At 34.5% G+C, this 19728-nt stretch overlaps 1 protein-coding gene across 3 annotated transcripts in view; it reads right to left on the bottom strand.

Moving 5' to 3' along the window:
* Positions 1-10760: 10760 nt before the first annotated feature.
* The window catches only part of LOC309482981 (kinesin-like protein KIF2A), a 61933-nt gene continuing 52965 nt past the window's right edge, over positions 10761-19728 (bottom strand). For 2 of the 3 annotated variants that reach the window (XM_082148596.1, XM_082148595.1), the window contains 14 exons: positions 19252-19325; positions 19021-19116; positions 18522-18576; positions 18243-18405; positions 18058-18148; positions 17796-17859; positions 17619-17710; positions 17304-17446; positions 16962-17166; positions 16725-16835; positions 16578-16645; positions 13980-14085; positions 13619-13751; positions 10761-13508 (listed from right to left, as the gene is read on the bottom strand). In XM_082148596.1, coding sequence (XP_082004722.1) covers positions 13399-13508; positions 13619-13751; positions 13980-14085; positions 16578-16645; positions 16725-16835; positions 16962-17166; positions 17304-17446; positions 17619-17710; positions 17796-17859; positions 18058-18148; positions 18243-18405; positions 18522-18576; positions 19021-19116; positions 19252-19325 — 1511 coding nt within the window. In that variant the 3' untranslated portion in view covers positions 10761-13398. The remainder of the gene's footprint in view (positions 13509-13618; positions 13752-13979; positions 14086-16577; positions 16646-16724; positions 16836-16961; positions 17167-17303; positions 17447-17618; positions 17711-17795; positions 17860-18057; positions 18149-18242; positions 18406-18521; positions 18577-19020; positions 19117-19251; positions 19326-19728) is intronic. The other variant, XM_082148597.1, reaches the window with a different exon arrangement.

The following is a 19728-nucleotide window of genomic DNA, read 5'->3' as shown; positions in this document are numbered from 1 at the left end:
TATTTTAAGAGGTAAAAAGTACTAGGTGAGTTATAATCTGTCAAATCTAATTCTTCTGAAGGAAATCAACTAATTTCAGGGCAGAAATAACCTTTCAATCAATAAGTAGAGGCTTCAGTCACTATTACCACGGACATAAGCTGATGTTTATTTGCAAGTCATGTCTGTTTGATCCACGTAAAAGCAGCTGTAGTCGTAAAGAGACTGGGCGATACAGCTTTAACACGCTGCGCGCGCTCCCGCGGACGGCAATCAATTTTCGGCGGACCATCACTTTTCGGCACGACACCTGTCAGTCAGATCGGTCAGATCTCTCTATCTATGGTCAGATCTCTCTATCTATGGTCAGATCTCTCTATCTATGGTCAGATCTGCTTGGAATATTTGCTTCATGGGAATTTACAGCAGATTGACCGTTTGTGCCATAATACAGTTGTTATAATTTTTTGATATAGAAAAAATTATGATGAAATAATGGAAAATGAATCATTAACAGTGCTGTCATTAAAAAGCATTACGAAAAAGCATTCAAACTAATTACCACTATTAATATAATTGATTGTGTTACAGTATCATTTTTACACAAATGAACATAGATTAGATTTAATTAACATTAAAACGACATAAAACCTATAGCTGGCATATCTCAAGAAATATTTGCAATAATTCCGATTATTTGTAGCACAAACCAACCTAAGTATTTATAATATATAAATATATATTTTTCATTATTATTATTACTGAACTTTATATATATATATATATATTTTTTTTAGCTTGTAAAGACACACATTATAGGCCTATATTATGCATATTTCCAGGGCATTAAGATACTGAAGCTAAATTAAATTAAAGTTTTAAAATGTGTACGTAGCCTAATAGTTTTGACCAATAGTCTAAAATATAAAAAATGTATGCATGTTAGGTTTTAAAGCTTTGTTTTGTCAAGTTAACATTACTGAATGCAACAATTTATATGGAATGTATCCACCTTATTCCTGGGGGCAATATTTTCCCCCCAGGATGGTACCGCCTTTTTCGCCTCTGATTGGCTAGAAGGGCTCTCCTCCGATTGGTTATTTGATTTGGCTTGAAATTGAAATTTGGTTGATTTGACACAGAATGACCCTTCTCAGAAACTAAAGCTAAAATGCATATCATAAAAACTGAATGTGTTAGCAGCACAATCCAATAATGATGAAGTGATAACATCTCTAATGCCCTAATAACTGTGAACTGTATTGTTACCCTCAGATGAGCTTGATGGGTCGGAAGAGATGGATCGAGATGAGGAGCCGTGCTCTACATTAAAGCCCTCCTGTGATGCCCAAACACAGTGGTCAGCAGGCACGTGCACACATAGACATCAAAGGGGGCTTGAGCACCTGCCCTTTTTATTCCTGGAGAGAAAGTGCCCTTTTTTCTGGGGTGCTTTTTTTTATTTTTGAAAATAATATATATTCCTGTTTGCGCACAGCTTCCCTGTCAAACAAATATATTTATTGAAGAATAGTATATCTAAATATCAGGTCAGGAGTTCTGAAGCGCTTGTTCTGAAGCCGATTGTATTGCTTCCGCTAAAGAAAATAGTACGCTCCGTCTCTACTGTTAGAATCCTGTGAGTCCATAGCAACGCTCTATTTTTCATGGCAACGGTCTGTTATACTCCGCATAGCGATCTGTTATCAAGAAATAACACACCGCATTCTACATTGGAATTCAACCAAGCCATGTAATAAAATAAGTTAGTAATAAAATAAGCATATATCACCACCAGGTGATATGCTTTAGTTATTTTGTTTATCCTATTTACCTGCATTGCCCTGTCAATTAGATGCAAATGTGATGCAAATTTTAACTAGTTGACGCCTAATTTGCATACACACTGAACGTTACTGAACGTCCCCAGTATAATGACTTACATCAAGAGTCTTTCCCCCTGAAATTTAGAAATCTAAATTGGTGAATTTAGAAGAAATCTACAGATGCAAACAGATGGAGGATACACTCTAAAAAATTTAGTAAATCTGAGTAACTGCATCTGGTACATTAATAAATAAAACTGAGTAGAAATAAGTTACGAAATAAGCACGTCCCTGGTGGTCAGACCCAGAGATGGAGGATCACACCTATTCAAAAGGGCCAACCATCACCTGCAGAGCGAGCACTACACCATCCCCAGAATTATCATGCCCTGTTGCAGATAGTGTTTTGAAGAGTGATGCAGACTCCCTCTTGTATACAGGGATTCCACTCATTGCGTTTCACACCCTTGTAACCTGCCTACAACCATTTGCTCCTACTTCTTCATCCATGCCTGTTGTGGATCAAATCCTAATGACCTTAATGAAACTAAGGCTAACTTTGTCATGGCTGATTTAGCACGATGATTAAAGCGTCGCAAGGTCAGGTCAGCAAGACTGTTGGAATCTGGATAGACATAATGTCTGAAAACACCAAGGATCTTGTTATCTGGTTGCCTCGTGAAACAATCAAAGCTATGTTGCCCGAAGCTTTTAAAGAACACTTTTCAAACACAACCTGCATGTGTAATTGACTGCACAGATACTGTCTCACAGAAAGCCAAAAACCTGGACTCTAGAAGTGAATCATACAGACACTACTATTATGGCAAGCCCTTTTAGCATTTAAAAGCTAAGTTTGACTATCCGGAATTAACATTGAAGATATCAACAATGTCTTTCTGACGTCGTAATTACATTTTGGATAGTTGGAATTGTCCTTCAAGATATCTGAAACGTAATTGTGACTAGTCGAAATGACAGAGATACCTGTAATTCAGTTTTGACTAGGCAGAATGAAAGTTAAAGATATCTCAAACATCATTATGACTATGACTAGAGCAAATTATTGTGCATGACATTGTTCTATTTTAGAAATCCATAAATAAGTAATTTCCCCTCCCTGCCATAATCAAGGAAGAAGTGGGTTCATTTCCTTATTTCTATGAATGGAAGAAGAAAGAAGCAGTCATGGCGTTGCCTGTAATCGAAAAAAACACCAGAAAATGTTTTTTTACATACAAATAAAAAACAATTATATACAATATTTCATATACAAAAAAAATAGAAAACGTTGCAATGCTATCTTTATGATCATGCTTAAAATTACGTAGGTTATTGTTGACGCAAGATTTATGCGTGAAAGAGATTCACACTAATTCACTTTAATAAAGATGCTGATATGCATGCTATTCTTGCCATGAAAGTACAATAACATTAACTTCCTTAGATGAGAAAAAAATGTTCTTAGTTCATAGTTCTTTTTTTTTTTCTTTTTTTTTTTTAGTTTGAAACAGTATCTAACAGCATTAAAAAGACAATTAAAAACTCCTTCGCCCTCTGGTTGCTCCGACATGGTGCTAATCAGTGCTAATTAAGTTAACAGTTAACAGGTGCTATGTGATGTGATGATTTGAACAACATGCTCTGCTCCCGCCTAAAGTGTGATGCGGGCCTAATTTGCATACAGATATCTGCAACGTCATTTGGCCAAGTCAAAACTCTAATTCAAGATAGCTGTAATTATGTGAATTAAGGTGAATTAAAGGTGAATTCAAGATATCTTATGTGAAACTGGAATTTCAACAAGTAAGAAATCAATTCTTGATATCAACAATGGATTTTGAATGGCAGCCTATGGTGACATTTCACTAGTGAAAATACAAATACAGATATCAAGAATTATAGTTTTTACTATATCATTCGTTTTATCATTGTTACTAGTGAAAACGTAATTCCTTATATCAAAAATTGCCATTGTTACTAGTAGAAATCTAATTCCTGATATCAATAAATATCATTTTAACTAGTAAAAATTTAGTTGTTGATATCAAGAATTCATATCCTACGGCTTGCCTATTGCCATTCCCAGGATATAAATTGTTAATATCAAGAATTATAGTTTTTACTAGTTGAAATTCAATTGTTAATATCAAGAATTATAGTTTTTACTAGTTAAAATTCAATTGTTGATATCAAGAATGAACATTTTTACTAGTAGAAACATTATTCCTGATATCAAGAATTATCATTTTAACTAGTGAAAATTGAATTGTTGATATCAAGGATTCATATCCCGGAAATGAATAAAAGTTAAAACGGCTTGCCATAGGTTTCACAATCAGGGATTTGCTGGAGGAGCGTAGAGTGAACTTAATCATTCCAGCATTCAGTACTCTTGATGTTTGTGGTGTGTACCACGACACCTGGTTATAACACCTGGTATCTGCTTACTGTATTTTCAAAAGAGCCAGGTATTTAGGGCAGAGCTTCAATTTCATTGCAACAAAATCATCCACTAATCTTGGAAGATTATGTGGAAGAAATTAATGAAAAGAATGCAATTAAACAATGAGTTAAGGGACATTTTATTCCGGGAACAAGAAAGAACTATATACAATAAAGCACAGCATAAAAATGAACAATAAATAAAATAATGTCAACAAGAACAAAACTCTTGTTTTTTTTGGGCCCGCCACCACCCCCCCTCTTCGGGGGACAACTTTTTTTTTAATTAAAACAAAGTATATACACAATATGTTACAATACAGACAATAGATACAAAGAACAGTAGTAAGAACAAAACTGATGAACTGGCAGAGACTATGAAAAAGAAAGAAGGAGTGGAATGAGTAAGAGGAGAAATTAAAATAGCAGCAGTTAAAAGAACATGTCAACTACAGAGCCTTAAACAAGATCACACAAATGAAGCACTGAAGACGGAGGCGGTCTGTCCAAATGCTGCAGTCTATGCCTACACCCTGGGAGACGTCCGTGTGCTCGTCTTCACTTTCCTCACCAACCTGCTCATCATCATCATCCTAACTTGTGCCAGACACAGATAAAACTTACAAAAACAATATAACAAATCTCTTGAACAAATTGCATTTTCATGTTTTTAAGACATTTAAAAATCTTTGCACTTTCAATATTAAATATAAACGCCGATATCCATCTCCCCATCATCTGCTTCATTAGCTTCCTCTTCGTCCCTGGCAGCATGTTGGGCATCTCCCCATGACAGGATCTTATTAGGCCAAAATATCTGGCATATTCATTTTCCTCCTCCTTTTCGCCACTTTCATCATCAGAAGTTTGAGTCAGAATGAGCTGGTGAGTAAAAAAAAAAAAAAGTTAAAAACTCTTTTAACATTAAGAACTCAGAAACAGCTATGTACAGCCAAAACATACATTGTGAAGGTGTGTGTGTGTGTGTGTGTGTGTGACCGTACAGCATGTCTGTCCTCCTCTGGTCCAGCATCTCAGCAGGTCAAATCACTGGAAAACAGAAATAAGTCAGTGGCCTCTGCTTCTTATTCAAGAAATATTCTGCTTCAGTGCCTGTTGGATTAATTATTGACAAACCGCATGTCAAAAATTAAGAAACATTGCATTTTTTAAGAAACGTTGCCTAGTTTAATGTGACCTGGCTGTTGAACGCACACCTCCACAGGTTCTGATTGGACTGGGAGGTGAAAATCCAGACTTGTTTGAGCCGAGAGAATCAGTTTCTGTCTGTACTTGACCATGTCACATGGAGGCATAACACCACTAAGTTCCAAACTGTCGTTTATCTTCTTCAACATTTAAAACCTCTCCTTACCCTTCACCTGCACGATATTACAGACCCTTTCCAAAAAATTAGAATATCAAAAGTTTATTTATTTCCATAATTCCATTCAAAACATTAAACTTCCATAGATTATAGATTCAGGGCCCACAACTTAAACGATTTCAAGTATTTAGTTGTTTATTTGTACATAATTTGGGCTTCCAGCTCATAAAACCCACGAAAACAGGATTTCAAAAAATTAGAATATTACATGAAATCACACAGTAATTACACAGTAATACCATGGTCACTGAACCAGGTTTTGGTTATTTTGGCAGTGTGGGCAGGTGCAAATCCTGCTGGAAAATGAAGTCAGCATCTCCATAAAGCTTGTCTGCTGAAGGAAGCATGAAGTGCTCTGAAAATGTCCTGGTAGACGGCTGCATTGACTCTGGATTTAATAAAGCACAGTGGACCAAAGTCCTCTTTTCTGATGAGAGCAAATTTTGCATCTCATTTGGAAACCAAGGTCCCAGAGTCTGGAGGAAGAATGGAGAGGCACACAATCCAAGATGCTTGAAGTCCAGTGTGAAGTTTCCACAGTCTGTGTTGGTTTGGGGAGCCATGTCATCGGCTGGTGTTGGTCCACTGTGCTGTCCACTCAACGCAGCCGTCTACCAGGACATTTCCAGAGCACTTCATGCTTCCTTCAGCAGACAAGCTTTATGGAGATGCTGACTTCATTTTCCAGCAGGATTTGCACCTGCCCACACTGCCAAAATAACCAAAACCTGGTTCAATGACCATGGTATCACTGTGTACTTACTGTGTGATTTCATGTAATATTCAAATTTTTTGAAATCCTGTTTTCGTGGGTTTTATGAGCTGGAAGCCCAAATTATGTACAAACAGAGATGGGCAATATTTTATATTCATGTATTTGAAATACGTATTTAATTACTTTTGAGTATTTTGTAATTTGTATTTTCCTTAACAAAAATAAATGAAATGTAATTTGTAATTAAATACTTCGAGAGACTGTAATTAAGTTGGCTTGGAAGAGCCATCATACTGATATTGTACTTTTGTAAGTTTGTCTCGACGGACTTTTGCATCTAGTTATTATTATTAGCCAAAATTTCTCCATAATCTCCTCCTAAACTGTTCAAGCTACAACCACTAAACTCAGACTAGACCTTCAAACTGTTCTGACTCGAGTTGCTTGATATATTTAGACTGATCAGACTTGCTGTTTTCCTAAAATTGCTGATCAAAACTTGGAAAAATCCCATAGACTTTCATTGTGGAATGTTCAAATTGAGCCAAGACTATTCAAACTTCAACTATATAACTCCAAACTAAATACATTTACATGGCTCATTAGACTCCATCAGCTGCCATTCTATCTATCTATCTATTTATCTTATATTTCTTTTTTTCTTTCTTTCTTTTTTTCTTTCTTTCTTTCTTTTTTTTCTTTCTTTCTTTTTTTCTTTCTCTTTTTTTCTTTCTCTTTCTCTTTTTTTCTTTCTTTTTTTCTTTCTCTTTTTTTCTCTCTCTTTCTCTTTTTTCTTTCTCTTTTTTTCTTTCTTTCTTTTTTTCTTTCTCTTTTTTTCTTTCTTTTTCTTTCTCTTTTTTTCTTTCTCTTTTTTCTTTCTTTTTTTCTTTCTTTTTTTCTTTCTCTCTCTTTTTTCTTTCTTTCTTTCTTTGTCTTTTTTTCTTTCTCTTTTTTTCTTTCTTTCTTTCTTTTTTTTCTTTCTTTCTTTCTTTTTTCTTTCTCTTTTTTTTCTTTCTTTTTTTCTTTCTCTTTTTTCTCTCTTTTTCTTTTTTCTTTCTCTTTTTTTCTTTCTTTCTTTCTTTTTTTCTTTCTCTTTTTTTCTTTTTTTTTCTTTCTTTCTTTTTTTCTCTCTTTTTTTCTCTCTCTTTTTTCTTTCTCTTTCTCTTTCTTTTTTTCTTTTTCTTTTTTTCTTTCTCTTTTTTTCTCTCTCTTTTTTCTTTCTCTTTCTTCTTTCTTTTTCTTTTTCTTTTTTTCTCTCTTTTTTCTTTCTCTTTCTCTTTTTTCTTTCTTTTTCTTTTTTTCTTTCTCTTTTTTTCTTTCTCTTTCTTTTTTTTCTTTCTTTCTTTTTTTCTTTCTCTTTTTTTTTCTTTCTTTTTTTCTTTCTCTTTTTTTCTCTCTTTTTTTCTTTCTTTTTCTTTTTTCTTTCTCTTTTTTTCTTTCTTTCTTTCTTTTTTCTTTCTCTTTTTTTCTCTCTTTTTTTCTTTCTTTTTCTTTTTTCTTTCTCTTTTTTTCTTTCTTTCTTTCTTTTTTTCTTTCTCTTTTTTTCTTTCTTTTTTTTCTTTCTTTCTTTTTTTCTCTCTTTTTTTCTTTCTTTTTTTTCTTTCTTTCTTTTTTTCTTTCTCTTTTTTCTCTCTCTTTTTTCTTTCTCTTTCTTTTTTTCTTTCTCTTTTTTTCTCTCTCTTTTTTCTTTCTCTTTTTTTCTCTCTCTTTTTTCTTTCTCTTTCTCTTTTTTCTTTCTTTTTCTTTTTTTCTTTCTCTTTTTTTCTTTCTTTCTTTCTTTTTTTTTTCTTTCTTTTTTTTCTCTCTTTTTTTCTCTCTCTTTTTTCTTTCTCTTTCTCTTTCTTTTTTTTCTTTCTTTTTTTCTCTCTCTTTTTTCTTTCTCTTTCTCTTTTTTCTTTCTTTCTTTCTTTCTTTCTCTCTTTTTTTCTTTCTTTTTTTCTTTCTCTTTTTTTCTTTCTTTTTCTTTCTCTTTTTTTCTTTCTCTTTTTTCTTTCTTTTTTTCTTTCTTTTTTTCTTTCTTTTTTTCTTTCTTTTTTTCTTTCTTTTTTTCTTTCTTTTTTTCTTTCTTTTTTTCTTTCTTTTTTTCTTTCTTTTTTTCTTTCTCTTTCTCTTTTTTCTTTCTTTTTTTCTTTCTCTTTTTTTCTTTCTTTTTTTTCTTTCTCTTTTTTTCTTTCTTTTTTTTCTTTCTTTCTTTCTCTTTTTTTCCTCTCTCTTTTTTCTTTCTCTTTCTCTTTTTTTCTTTCTTTCTTTCTCTTTTTTTCTTTCTTTTTTTCCTTCTCTTTTTTTCTTTCTTTTTTTTCTTTCTCTCTTTTTTTCTTTCTCTTTTTTTTTCTCTTTTTTCTTTCTTTTTTTCTTTCTTTCTTTCTCTTTTTTCTTTCTCTTTTTTTCTTTCTCTTTTTTTCCTTCTTACCTATCTATCTATCTATCTTATATTTCGTTCTTTCTCTCTTTCATTCTAACTCTAAACTAAATTAAAATTTTGACAGTTGGAGAGGCTCATTAGCTGCCATTCTATGTACTATTTCTAATCCATCGAGACTCATTTTCCATTCTAATATTTCTAATCTATTTATCTCATAACAACCACCCAGAACACAATAATTACTCACCCTCATGTTGTTCCAACCGCGTAAGACCTTCGTTCATCTTCGGAACACAAATTAAGATATTTTTTTATGAAATCTGAATGCTGGGTCACTCTCCATAGGCTGCTAGGTGGCCCAAACTTGCTGGCCCAGAAAAGTTATTAAAGAGATCATTAATATAGTCCAAGTGACTACAGTGGCTCAATCTTAAGTATATCAAACAACGAGAATACTTTTTGTGCGCAAAAACAAACAAAAATAACGACTTTATTCCACTTGTATTCTCGTCACTTGATATACTTAAGATTGAGCCACTGTAGTCACTTGGACTATATTAATGATCTCTTTAATAACTTTTCTGGGCCAGCAAGTTTGGGCCACCTAGCAGCCTATGGAGAGTGACCCAGCACTCAGATTTCATCAAAAATATCTTAATTTGTGTTCAGAAGATGAACGAAGGTCTTACGCGGTTGGAACAACATGAGGGTGAGTAATTACTGACAGAATTTTCATTTTTGGGTGAACTAACCCTTTAAAAATGTCCTGGCTCTTCCAAGCTTTATAATGGCAGTGAATGGACGTTTCTGTTTTGAAGTCCATCAAAGCAAATCTATCCATCATAAAAGTGCTCCACAGGATCCGGGGGTTAATAAAGGCCTTCTGAAGCGAAGCGTTCGTGTAAGAAAAATATCCATATTTAAAACTTTAACGACTAAAATAACTAGCTTCTGGCAGACGGCTGTACACATCGATTTACAAACTTTAAATTGGCTTGGAAAAGTTTGGATGAGAAGTTTAAAGAAGTTTGAAGTATTACATTATTACTTGATTTTGTCTTTCTCGATCCTTTTATAACAATTAAAAATATGTTGTTGCCGTCACATGAAAAACGATCAAATTATCAAATAATTGTTCTGGGTGGTTGCCATTGTGTTCTGGGTGGTTGTTATGAGATAAATAGATTAGAAATATTAAAATGGAAAATGAGTCTCGATGGATTAGAAATAGTACATAGAATGGCAGCTAATGAGCCTCTCCAACTGTCAAAATTTTAATTTAGTTTAATGAGCCTCTCCAACTGTCAAAATTTTAATTTAGTTTAGAGTTAGAATGAAAGAGAGAAAGAAAGAAATATAAGATAGATAGATAGGTAGGTTAGGAAGAAAGAAAGAAAGAAAGAAAGAAAGAAAGAAAGAAAGAAAGAAAGAAAGAAAGAAAGAAAGAAAGAAAGAAAGAAAGGAAGAAAGGAAGGAAGGAAGAAAGAAAGAAAGAAAGAAAGAAAGAAAGAAAGAAAGAAAGAAAGAAAGAAAGAAAGAAAGAAAAAGAGCGAGAAAGAAAGAAAGAAATATAAGATAAATAGATAGATAGATAGAATGGCAGCTGATGGAGTCTAATGAGCCATGTAAATGTATTTAGTTTGGAGTTATATAGTTGAAGTTTGAATAGTCTTGGCTCAATTTGAACATTCCACAATGAAAGTCTATGGGATGTTTTTATTTATTTTTATTTTTTTTATTTAATCCCTTTAGTGAATAGACAATCATTTATTATTATTATTATTATTATTATTTATTTGTTTTTATTTGTATTTTTTTATTTTTTTTGACATTATCCCTTTAGTGAATAGACTTAATCTATTATTTTTTTATTTTTATTATAATTTTTTTATTTTTTTATTTTATTCTTATTATTTTTTATTTTATATATATATATATATATATATATATTTTTTTTTTTTTTTTTTTTTTTTTATCTGTACTTGTCACATGATCTGTACTTGTCACATGATCTGTACTTGTCACATGATCTGTACTTGTCACATGATCTGTACTTGTCACATGATCTGTACTTGTCACATGTTTCTGTGTGTGTGCCCAATTAGGGTGATCACCTGTGTCTATTTAAAGTTGTTCTCACTTCACATTGATATTGTGCCTGATGAAGACCTGAGGGTCGAAACATTGCCTTTTTTAATAAAATCCATTTGGAAGCAGTTAACATCAGTGTGCGGACTTCACACTTCTTTATTTTTCCAAGTTTTGATCAGCAATTTTAGGAAAACAGCAAGTCTGATCAGTCTAAATAGATCAAGCAACTCGAGTCAGAACAGTTTGAAGGTCTAGTCTGAGTTTAGTGGTTGTAGCTTGAACAGTTTAGGAGGAGTAGCGTGGAGAAATTTTGGCTAATAATAATAATAATAATAATAATAATAATAATAAGCTTAAGTACAATATCAGTATGTTGGCTTTTCCAAGCCAACTTTATTAGAAGTCTAAAACAATTTTTTTAAAAGAGAAATGTGGGAGGAGCTTGAGTTTGTTGGCCAGTCCTGTTTGTTTAAACCGCGAGAGGCGTCAAAGCTTACGCCACTCCTACATCCTACGTCATACATCGTCAAGTGTTACTCTTGTGGCGCAAGTTGACTTGCGTTGGCCGTCTGCCGGAAGCTAGTTATTTTAGTCGATAAAGTTTTAAATATGGATATTTTTCTTACACAAAATTATGGATAGACGCACTTTTATGATGGATAGATGCACTTTTATGATGGATAGACGCACTTTTATGATGGATAGACGCACTTTTATGATGGAATAAACTTTTCCATGATATTCTAATTTTTTGGAAAGGGTCTGTACATCTCCCCTGAGGCTCAGCTTGGCCTTCTTGCTGTCCTCCAGTCGAGACCTAGATGAAGACTAAAAGGCCATTGCACACTGAAGGCCATTGCACACTGACTCCGAAATTTTCGTATGCGTTTTTTTCGTGTTCGTCAGCCTTAAAATTCGTCACGCACAGAAACCTTGCACACTGAGTCCGATGCGTATTTATTAAACCTTTGCGGAAAAAAAAACGCAAAAAAATACAAAATGGATTCGTCAAGCAGTGAGGATGATTTTGTTGCCCTCTTTCTTATTAAAAAGAGAAAAAGAAAGAGGAAATATTGGGTCCACCCAATACTGAGATTGCGCCGAGAGGAAGGAGAGTTTCACCTCCTTATCAAGGAGTTGCGAAATTATCCCGAGTGATTCAAAATTTACCTCAGAATGTCAGTGGAACAGTTTGATGCTTTGCTAGCGATACTGGAGCCACATATTAAAAAGACCACCACCAGTTTCCGTGAACCAATCGATCCTGAACAGAGACTGGCAGTAGCCTATGTCTAAGGTATGGGCACACACACACACGCAGACGGCCGGCGGAAGCGCTGGGCAGACAGAACAGCTGTATAGCCTACAGGTTATATTTTATACCCAAATAATACATGATTAGTAATCGAATTGGCTGCTCAATCCACTGTGGATTTTGTCGTTCGCTTGTACGGTGGCTCTGAATTGTTAAAAAACCTTTCAAAATACTGGCTGTGGATGCGAAAAACGCAGAAAATCGAACCCTATCCGAATTTTTTTATTACGGACGAAAGTTTCGTAGACAGTGTGCAAGCGTGATTGACATAACGTGAGGTCGAATATTTTTTTTAACGTGCGAAAATTTCGGATGCGAATTTCGGACTCAGTGTGCAATGGCCTTGAGTCCGAAATTCGCATCCGAAATTTTCGCACGTTAAAAAAAATTATTCGACCTCACGTTATGTCAATCACGCTTGCACACTGTCTACGAAACTTTCGTCCGTAATAAAAAAAATTCGGATAGGGTTCGATTTTCTGCGTTTTTCGCATCCACAGCCAGTATTTTGAGAGGCTTTTTAACAACACCGTACAAGCGAACGACAAAATCCACAATGGATTGAGCAGCCAATTCGATTACTAATCATGTATTATTTGGGTATAAAATATAACCTGTATACAGCTGTTCTGTCTGCCCAGCGCTTCCGCCGGCCGTCTGCGTGTGTGTGTGTGTGTGTGTGTGTGTGTGTGTGTGTGTGTGTGTGTGTGTGTGTGTGCCCATACCTTAGACATGCCAGTCTCTGTTCAGGATCGATTGGTTCACGGAAATTGGTGGTGGTCTTTTTAATATGTGGCTCCAGTATCGCTAGCAAAGCATCAAACTGTTCCACTGACATTCTGAGGTAAATTTTGAATCGCTCGGGATAATTTCGCAACTCCTTGATAAGGAGGTGAAACTCTCCTTCCTCTCGGCGCAATCTCAGATATATTGTCCACCCAATATTTCCTCTTTCTTTTTCTCTTTTTAAGAAGAAAGAGGGCAACAAAATCATCCTCACTGCTTGACGAATCCATTTTGTATTTTTTGCGTTTTTTTCCGCAAAGGTTTAATAAATACGCATCGGACTCAGTGTGCAAGGTTTCTGTGCGTGACGAATTTTAAGGCTTACGAACACGAAAAAACGCATACGAAAATTTCGGAGTCAGTGTGCAATGGCCTTAAGATGGAAAAAGATTACAGTTTTGGCATCAGACATGAAAATAAATTAAACTGATTTCCTATTGATGTGCAAATAGGAAATCAGTTTAAAGGCCGGCTTATGTTTTAAGATTAAAATTAAAATCTGCGTGGTTGCGCTGCTTCTCTCTCTCCGCAGGGTCTGGGATGTCTGTATCCAGAAGCCCTGATCTCTTCCTTGTGGTTAAAATGGCGTGACTTCAGTTCTTCTGATGATACAAACAGACACATATCCATTAATACTCCATTCCATCAGGAAAACATCGAACTCTTCTGATTAAAGGAAAAACTAAAAAATCATTCGAGTTAAATGCGTTACCTTCGAGGTCAGCAAGATTCGTGATCGTCTGGTTGTAGGTTTCCTCATCATAGTCATCAACCTGCTTCACCATCTCCTTCAGCTGAGACAGTACCTCACTGAACGTGAAGAGCTGAGGGGAGTCTTCCTCTTCCTGTCAATATTCAAACACAAGCTTTCATCACACCTATAATAAGAAGGTGTATGATCCACAGCATCTAAAAGGAGCAAACCAATTGCCTGTCTAATTTTTTATCAATATTTATCTTTATAAAGCATGAATACGTTGATGACAAATACAGCCTTTATAAATACATAAAAAAATATTCTAAAATTAAAATGATTTGAGGTGTAGTTGAATTTTTTTGGTTGAGATACCCACCTCGCAATCCTCATAAATGATGCTGGTTGATGGCTGGTTGATGGCGTTGATATTGGGGCGGATTCCCTTCGTCAAAGCATGAGGATCCACGGGAAGCTCCTTCACTCTAAATGCACAAATTGACAGCATTTATGATTATGTTTTTAGAGCAACCATGCTGACCTAAATTACACCATGCACAGGTCACAGGACTGAAAAGCTTCAAATATAATCTGGGTACTTACTACATAAAACAATTATTTAAAAAAGTGTAACCTGATGTCACACTGTATACTCTTACCTTATTTAAAACAGAACCTTACATTTTTTTGTACAAAAATCTAAAGCTTTATACTTTTAACAGGCATGATACAAAAGTTAGTTTTTTTAATTGTATTGCGTCATACAACTTGTGCAGTTAACGCCAACTGTTTATGGTGTCTAGGGGTGACCCCGAATAGTCGAAGATTCGATGCTTCGATTGGAGGAGCCTGATTCGACTACCGATCTCACGGTCGAATCTTCGCAGAGGTGTTATGAAACGAGGATCATGCCACTTTGGCTATATGAGGGCGCTCAATGTCTGATTTCACATAGAACTACCGTATTTCTGTCAATACATTAACATTCAGCCTATTATGATAATGCTGTATATAAAAATGTGCAAAGAAAGAAGCTTTTAATAAATATTTTTTTAACGTGCGTGAATAAATCCAAACACCCCGTGACAGATTTAAGTTTCACTTTCAATCCGTGACCGACAGAGGAGCGTCTTGGCGGCAAGGATTTAAATTTTTAACAATGTCTGGGATAAGAAAATCTAAAGTGTGGATGTACACCATCAGAAAGGATGTTCTCCAAGGCTGGATTTAGCATCAGGAAAACCCAGAATATGAACGCAATGCGTTCCTCCTATAGTAAAGCATTTTCATATTTTAATTTAACTATTTTCGGAGATTAAGTCGTTAAACGTTTTTCACGTTACGTGTTTTAGAATGTATTTTATCCCCGCGCACAATTTAAAAAGACTCCAACGGACACAGACAGCGTGAAAGACTGGATTTTTTCTCTTGATCAGGTAGGGTAGACCTACAAGTGATTTCAAAACTTTTCAGCCGGTTCTAATTTTATTTTTGGATGCTGTGAACATTTTTAGCTAAAAAGACTGCCACTCTAGTTTAGCATTTATTGTTGTTTCTGCAGTTAAAAAGACAAAGTAGAAAATTCTGGCTACTATCGTTATTTTAATAATTTCTTTATTTTAATTTTATTTATTGATCTGTCAGGGTTATCTAATCTAACTATTTGTGGCTTGTGTTTTGAATATATGTTCCCCTGCACTTTAGGCATTTTGCACACATTTGCTCCTCATCTTGTGACTTGATTCTGATTTATTTCGTTTTGTATTTTTATTTATTAGAAAGGTATATTCTGTTCTAATTTAATTTAGTAAATTAATTGTTTATTTTTTCGGTGCATCGATGTTGTGCTGTACTTAGAGCCTGCTCACACAGGTAATTTAGCCGATTTAATTTGATTTGCATGTGAAATGTAAATCCTGTCTGCAGTGTGGCCTTTCTGGAGTTATTTATGTTATTTCTTAGTTTTATTGATCCAAAATGTTTTTATACATTTTCTTCTATATCTTTGTGTGATTTTCTGTACTTCGCGGCTTTGAAATGTTAAAGAATGTTAAATGTTATTTTCCATGCATCAGTTAAAAGCCAACATGGGATGTTGGTTACAACTGAGCAGTGCTGGGGAAGCTACTTTGAAATTGTCAGACAAGCTACACTCATAATGTAATCAATTTAAGATTGTATTTATAATTAAATGACTTTAATTATAATAAATCTATTGGATTATATTATTTTGAATCAGAACAGTATTATTTCTGAGAAGTATTTACTGTTAAAAATTACACTAACAACTAATAAATCACCATCAACACATGGATAAACAGCATTTAACTTTAATATATTGATACAAACAAGCTGTAAAATTCAATGTAGATACTACTGAGTGGGTCAAATTAATCAGTAAATCTTTTTTTTTTTTTGTAGTCACTAAAATGAACAATCTGATATAAGGTTCTCACGAAACAAAAATTATAGTAGTTGTCGTCGATACTGTGAACTGTGACAATACTTGATACCAATTTTAGGGTAGTGATACTTTTGACATCCCTAAGCAGAACACAGTGATTTGATAAAATTATTCATTTGTAATCATTTGAGTGATCAACTAATTATGGTTTTGAGTTTTAGTTATAAGACTGCAATACAATACAATTGTTTGTCATTCTCCGCTACTTGAGATGGAAAAAATGCTTGTTCATGAAAAAGCCAAATTTTTTAAAACAGTTTGGCAACTATTATGCTACTGATAAATGAAGTTAATTACTTATCACTATTATTTTAGTTACTCCCCAACACTGCTGGAGTGTATCTGACTGAGGACGTACTCAGGAGTCGGTTCAGAGCGACTACCTATGTCAGAGCGTCATTATTCGTGATATTTAAAATATCTTCAAAATGGTTGAAAAAGAAAAAAACAGCAAGAAGCTACATTGGCGAGAGCTCTTTTTCATAAACGCACAACACAGAGCCATGTTCTCACCTGTCTGCAAATCTCAGAGTGTCCAGCGTGCTCTGAATGGAGGCCATACCAGGAGAGATGGTGACGATCTGAGCAGGCAACAGACACAATTAGAGCTGTGCAACTCCCAATCCCAATGTTTTAGAAAGAGGGCTTAATCAAACTTACCATACATGTCCTGGAGTTTTCACCTATTAATGAGTTTTTGAGGATCCGTGTCAGCAAGCTTTCTCTGAATGGGGCGTAAGGCGCTTTCTTGTTCAGAGATCTGATACATTCCTAATATTTGGGACATGCAAGATCACAATGATTAAATTAAATTCAAAATGGCACCTCTTGACCAAAAGGTTGTCAACCCATGTTTACCCAGAGTTTGCTCTGGTGTGGTATTTTTAAGGCGTTAACCTTTAGAGTCAAAAGACTTTCGTTGATTTTGGCTCCCTCCTTCTGAGTCTGCTTATTAGCGGTGCACGTGTCCGCTGCACGCTCGCTACCCGCCAGATCAATGAGTGAGAATTTGCCATGCAACTTGCCCTTGCTTCGTAGTATGATGTCAAAGATGGCGTGGCTCCGGGACGAGTGCTCATTTACTGCGTTCTGACCTATAGCCCTGAAATGGTAAATAGAAAGGAAATTCAGGACCAATTACACACCAAAGATCATGAATCGTATTTTGGAAACGATTTAGAGATATTCATATTTTAGAATTCAGTGTACATGTTAATTGCTTTACCCAGCGAGTATTACCTGCAGCTGTTTCCCATTCCAATGAGTCTGAGGATGTCCTCAGTGCATTTGACCTCACGTTCCTGAAGCCCAACAACATGCGTCTGCTTCTTTCCATCGTCTTGCAAACACAGCGCAGCCTTCTGATTCAACAGATCAAATACCTAAGAAGACAAAGACTTTAAACTAATTGTCCTTTTTAAAAAAATAGGCTTTTCCAGACATCACAGCCATGAGTCATCAGTTTTCTGCTATCTATCTAGCAAATGCATACAATTCCTAAAATTGTTCACATTTTCAATTAATGGAAAGCGAATGTAACTCAGAGCCACTTGCCTTCTCATTGTAAATTTCAGAGAACGCTGCGTAAACCTGAAGATCCAGCTTCTTATATTCTGGTTCCTTCAGCATGAGAAAGACATCTTCAGCTGTGTGCACGACACAAATATAAATGAGTTGTTTGAATGAAATTACAAGATAAATAAATTACAGAACCAAATAAACATCAATTACCAGCTAATGCATAGATTCCTTTAGAGCAATCCTGGTTCTTTCCTGAAAAATCTCCAGCCATGGTCTAAAACAAAAAGCAATTGATGAGCTTTGTGTCCAATTATTCTAATATATATATATATATATATATATATATATATATATATATATATATATATATATATATAAAATGAGCAGTACAGGTATTTGTGGTATTTTTTATAGCAACTATCCAAACAGGATTTTTTTAAAATCTCAATTATATTAAATAAACACTTCTTACATGAGTTTTCCCACTTCCTGTTTGGCCATAAGCAAAGCATGTGGCCATTCCTCCTTCAAATATGGTTTCCACAAGAGGTCTTGCAGTAGACCTTTGGAGAGAGCAGATAGACGTTATTTTCCTCTGACAATGATCAATTATATTGAGAAATATTCTTGTTTAATGAGCAATAAATGATCCTGTACCTGTAAACCATTTCATTTGTTGCGCTGTCATCAAAGGCACGATCGAAGCGGAATGTATGGTTCTTTACGAACGGAGTCAGGTCCACCTTCTGTTTTGGTTCATGAACCATGACAACATCTTTACTTGGAATAGTGATCACATCTCTTTCCTTTACTTTCAACTCTACAACACAAATGAGAAATAAATGACAAAATACATAAGTCAATAAATTTTTTTTAAAAGGTATATCTTATTTTTTTTAAATGTAAGTACACCAATTGTCCTATCAGAGGCCTTACCTTTGCCATTGAAGGGTCGTTTCCTAACACTAACAGCTATTCGGTGATCTTCAATCTGTCGAAACATGAATTACGTTTTACTCCTCAAAGTAGAAAAGACAAACAAACGAACAAACCCAAGATTGAATTATAAAATATTGCAGGTTATCTTTTTTTCTTATTAATAGATTTTTATAATAATATGAAACATTGTAATTTTGTTTTCAGGATTACTGTTATTATCATCATCATCATCATCATCATTAAAATGTGAATCTCAAATACAGCTTGTCCGGGTAGTATTCCACCCCAAACTCAAATAGAGAAAATTTGAGGAATAATCATCATAATAAAAATAAAACAATGAATAATAAATTAAATAACAATTACCATCATAAAGAAAATATAGAAAAATATCAGATGGTAAGATTTGTTTTGTTTTTAAAATAAAATTTCATATAAGCTCAAAAAAAAAGTTTTTAATTAAATATTACCCAGATATTTCTTTATTAATACCTACCAAATCTGTCGTGGTTAGTGGTTGACAGCCCAAACTTGCTCTTAAGTCTGTGATCATCTTTCGTTTTTCACAGTTTGGAACCGTTGTATCATTCTCCTTCAAAACAAAAGCACATACACAATAGGAACACCATCAGGTGAAATAATCTATAAGTCAACCTGAGAAACACATTACAATTAGAAGCTTAGAAACAAGGCAGAGATATAATGACAGAAAGATAAGAAGTCTCACCTGTGCTCGCTTCTTTTTCAGTTTCTGTTGCTGCAATTTTCCCACTTCCTTCACACAGTTCAACTTCCTCCTTGCTGTTAGAGAGCACAATTCCATATTAACAAAGTCAACAATCGCTTCCTCTAACCCGCCCCCTCCCACTGTATCTCCCTCTAAAAAAAAGTATGTATTTGTGTAGACAGAGTGGCTATAGAGGCAAGCCAGAGCCTCTGGCACATGTTAGCGCCAACAGCCCTCTCCATCTTAAAAAAGCTCTATTCTATGAGCAAGCCTTTTCCAAAGTCATTTATCTATGCACTCTTGATTAGGGTGACCACCATCAAACAAACCAAATGTGGGACGATTATAAGTTTGTGTGGGACAATGTGGGACATGCTACCAACACTAAAACAAAACCTGAAACTGTTATAATGTCTATCTAACTTAATAAAAACATTTGTATTCTGCCTTAGTTACTTTCAGCTGATAAAAGTTCTT

Source organism: Leuciscus leuciscus, assembly GCF_965113295.1.
Source record: "Leuciscus leuciscus genome assembly, chromosome: 19".
Taxonomy (NCBI): Eukaryota; Metazoa; Chordata; class Actinopteri; order Cypriniformes; family Leuciscidae; genus Leuciscus; species Leuciscus leuciscus.
The sequence above is the reverse complement of the archived record's forward strand: the minus strand, read 5'-3'. Positions and strand labels throughout refer to the sequence as shown.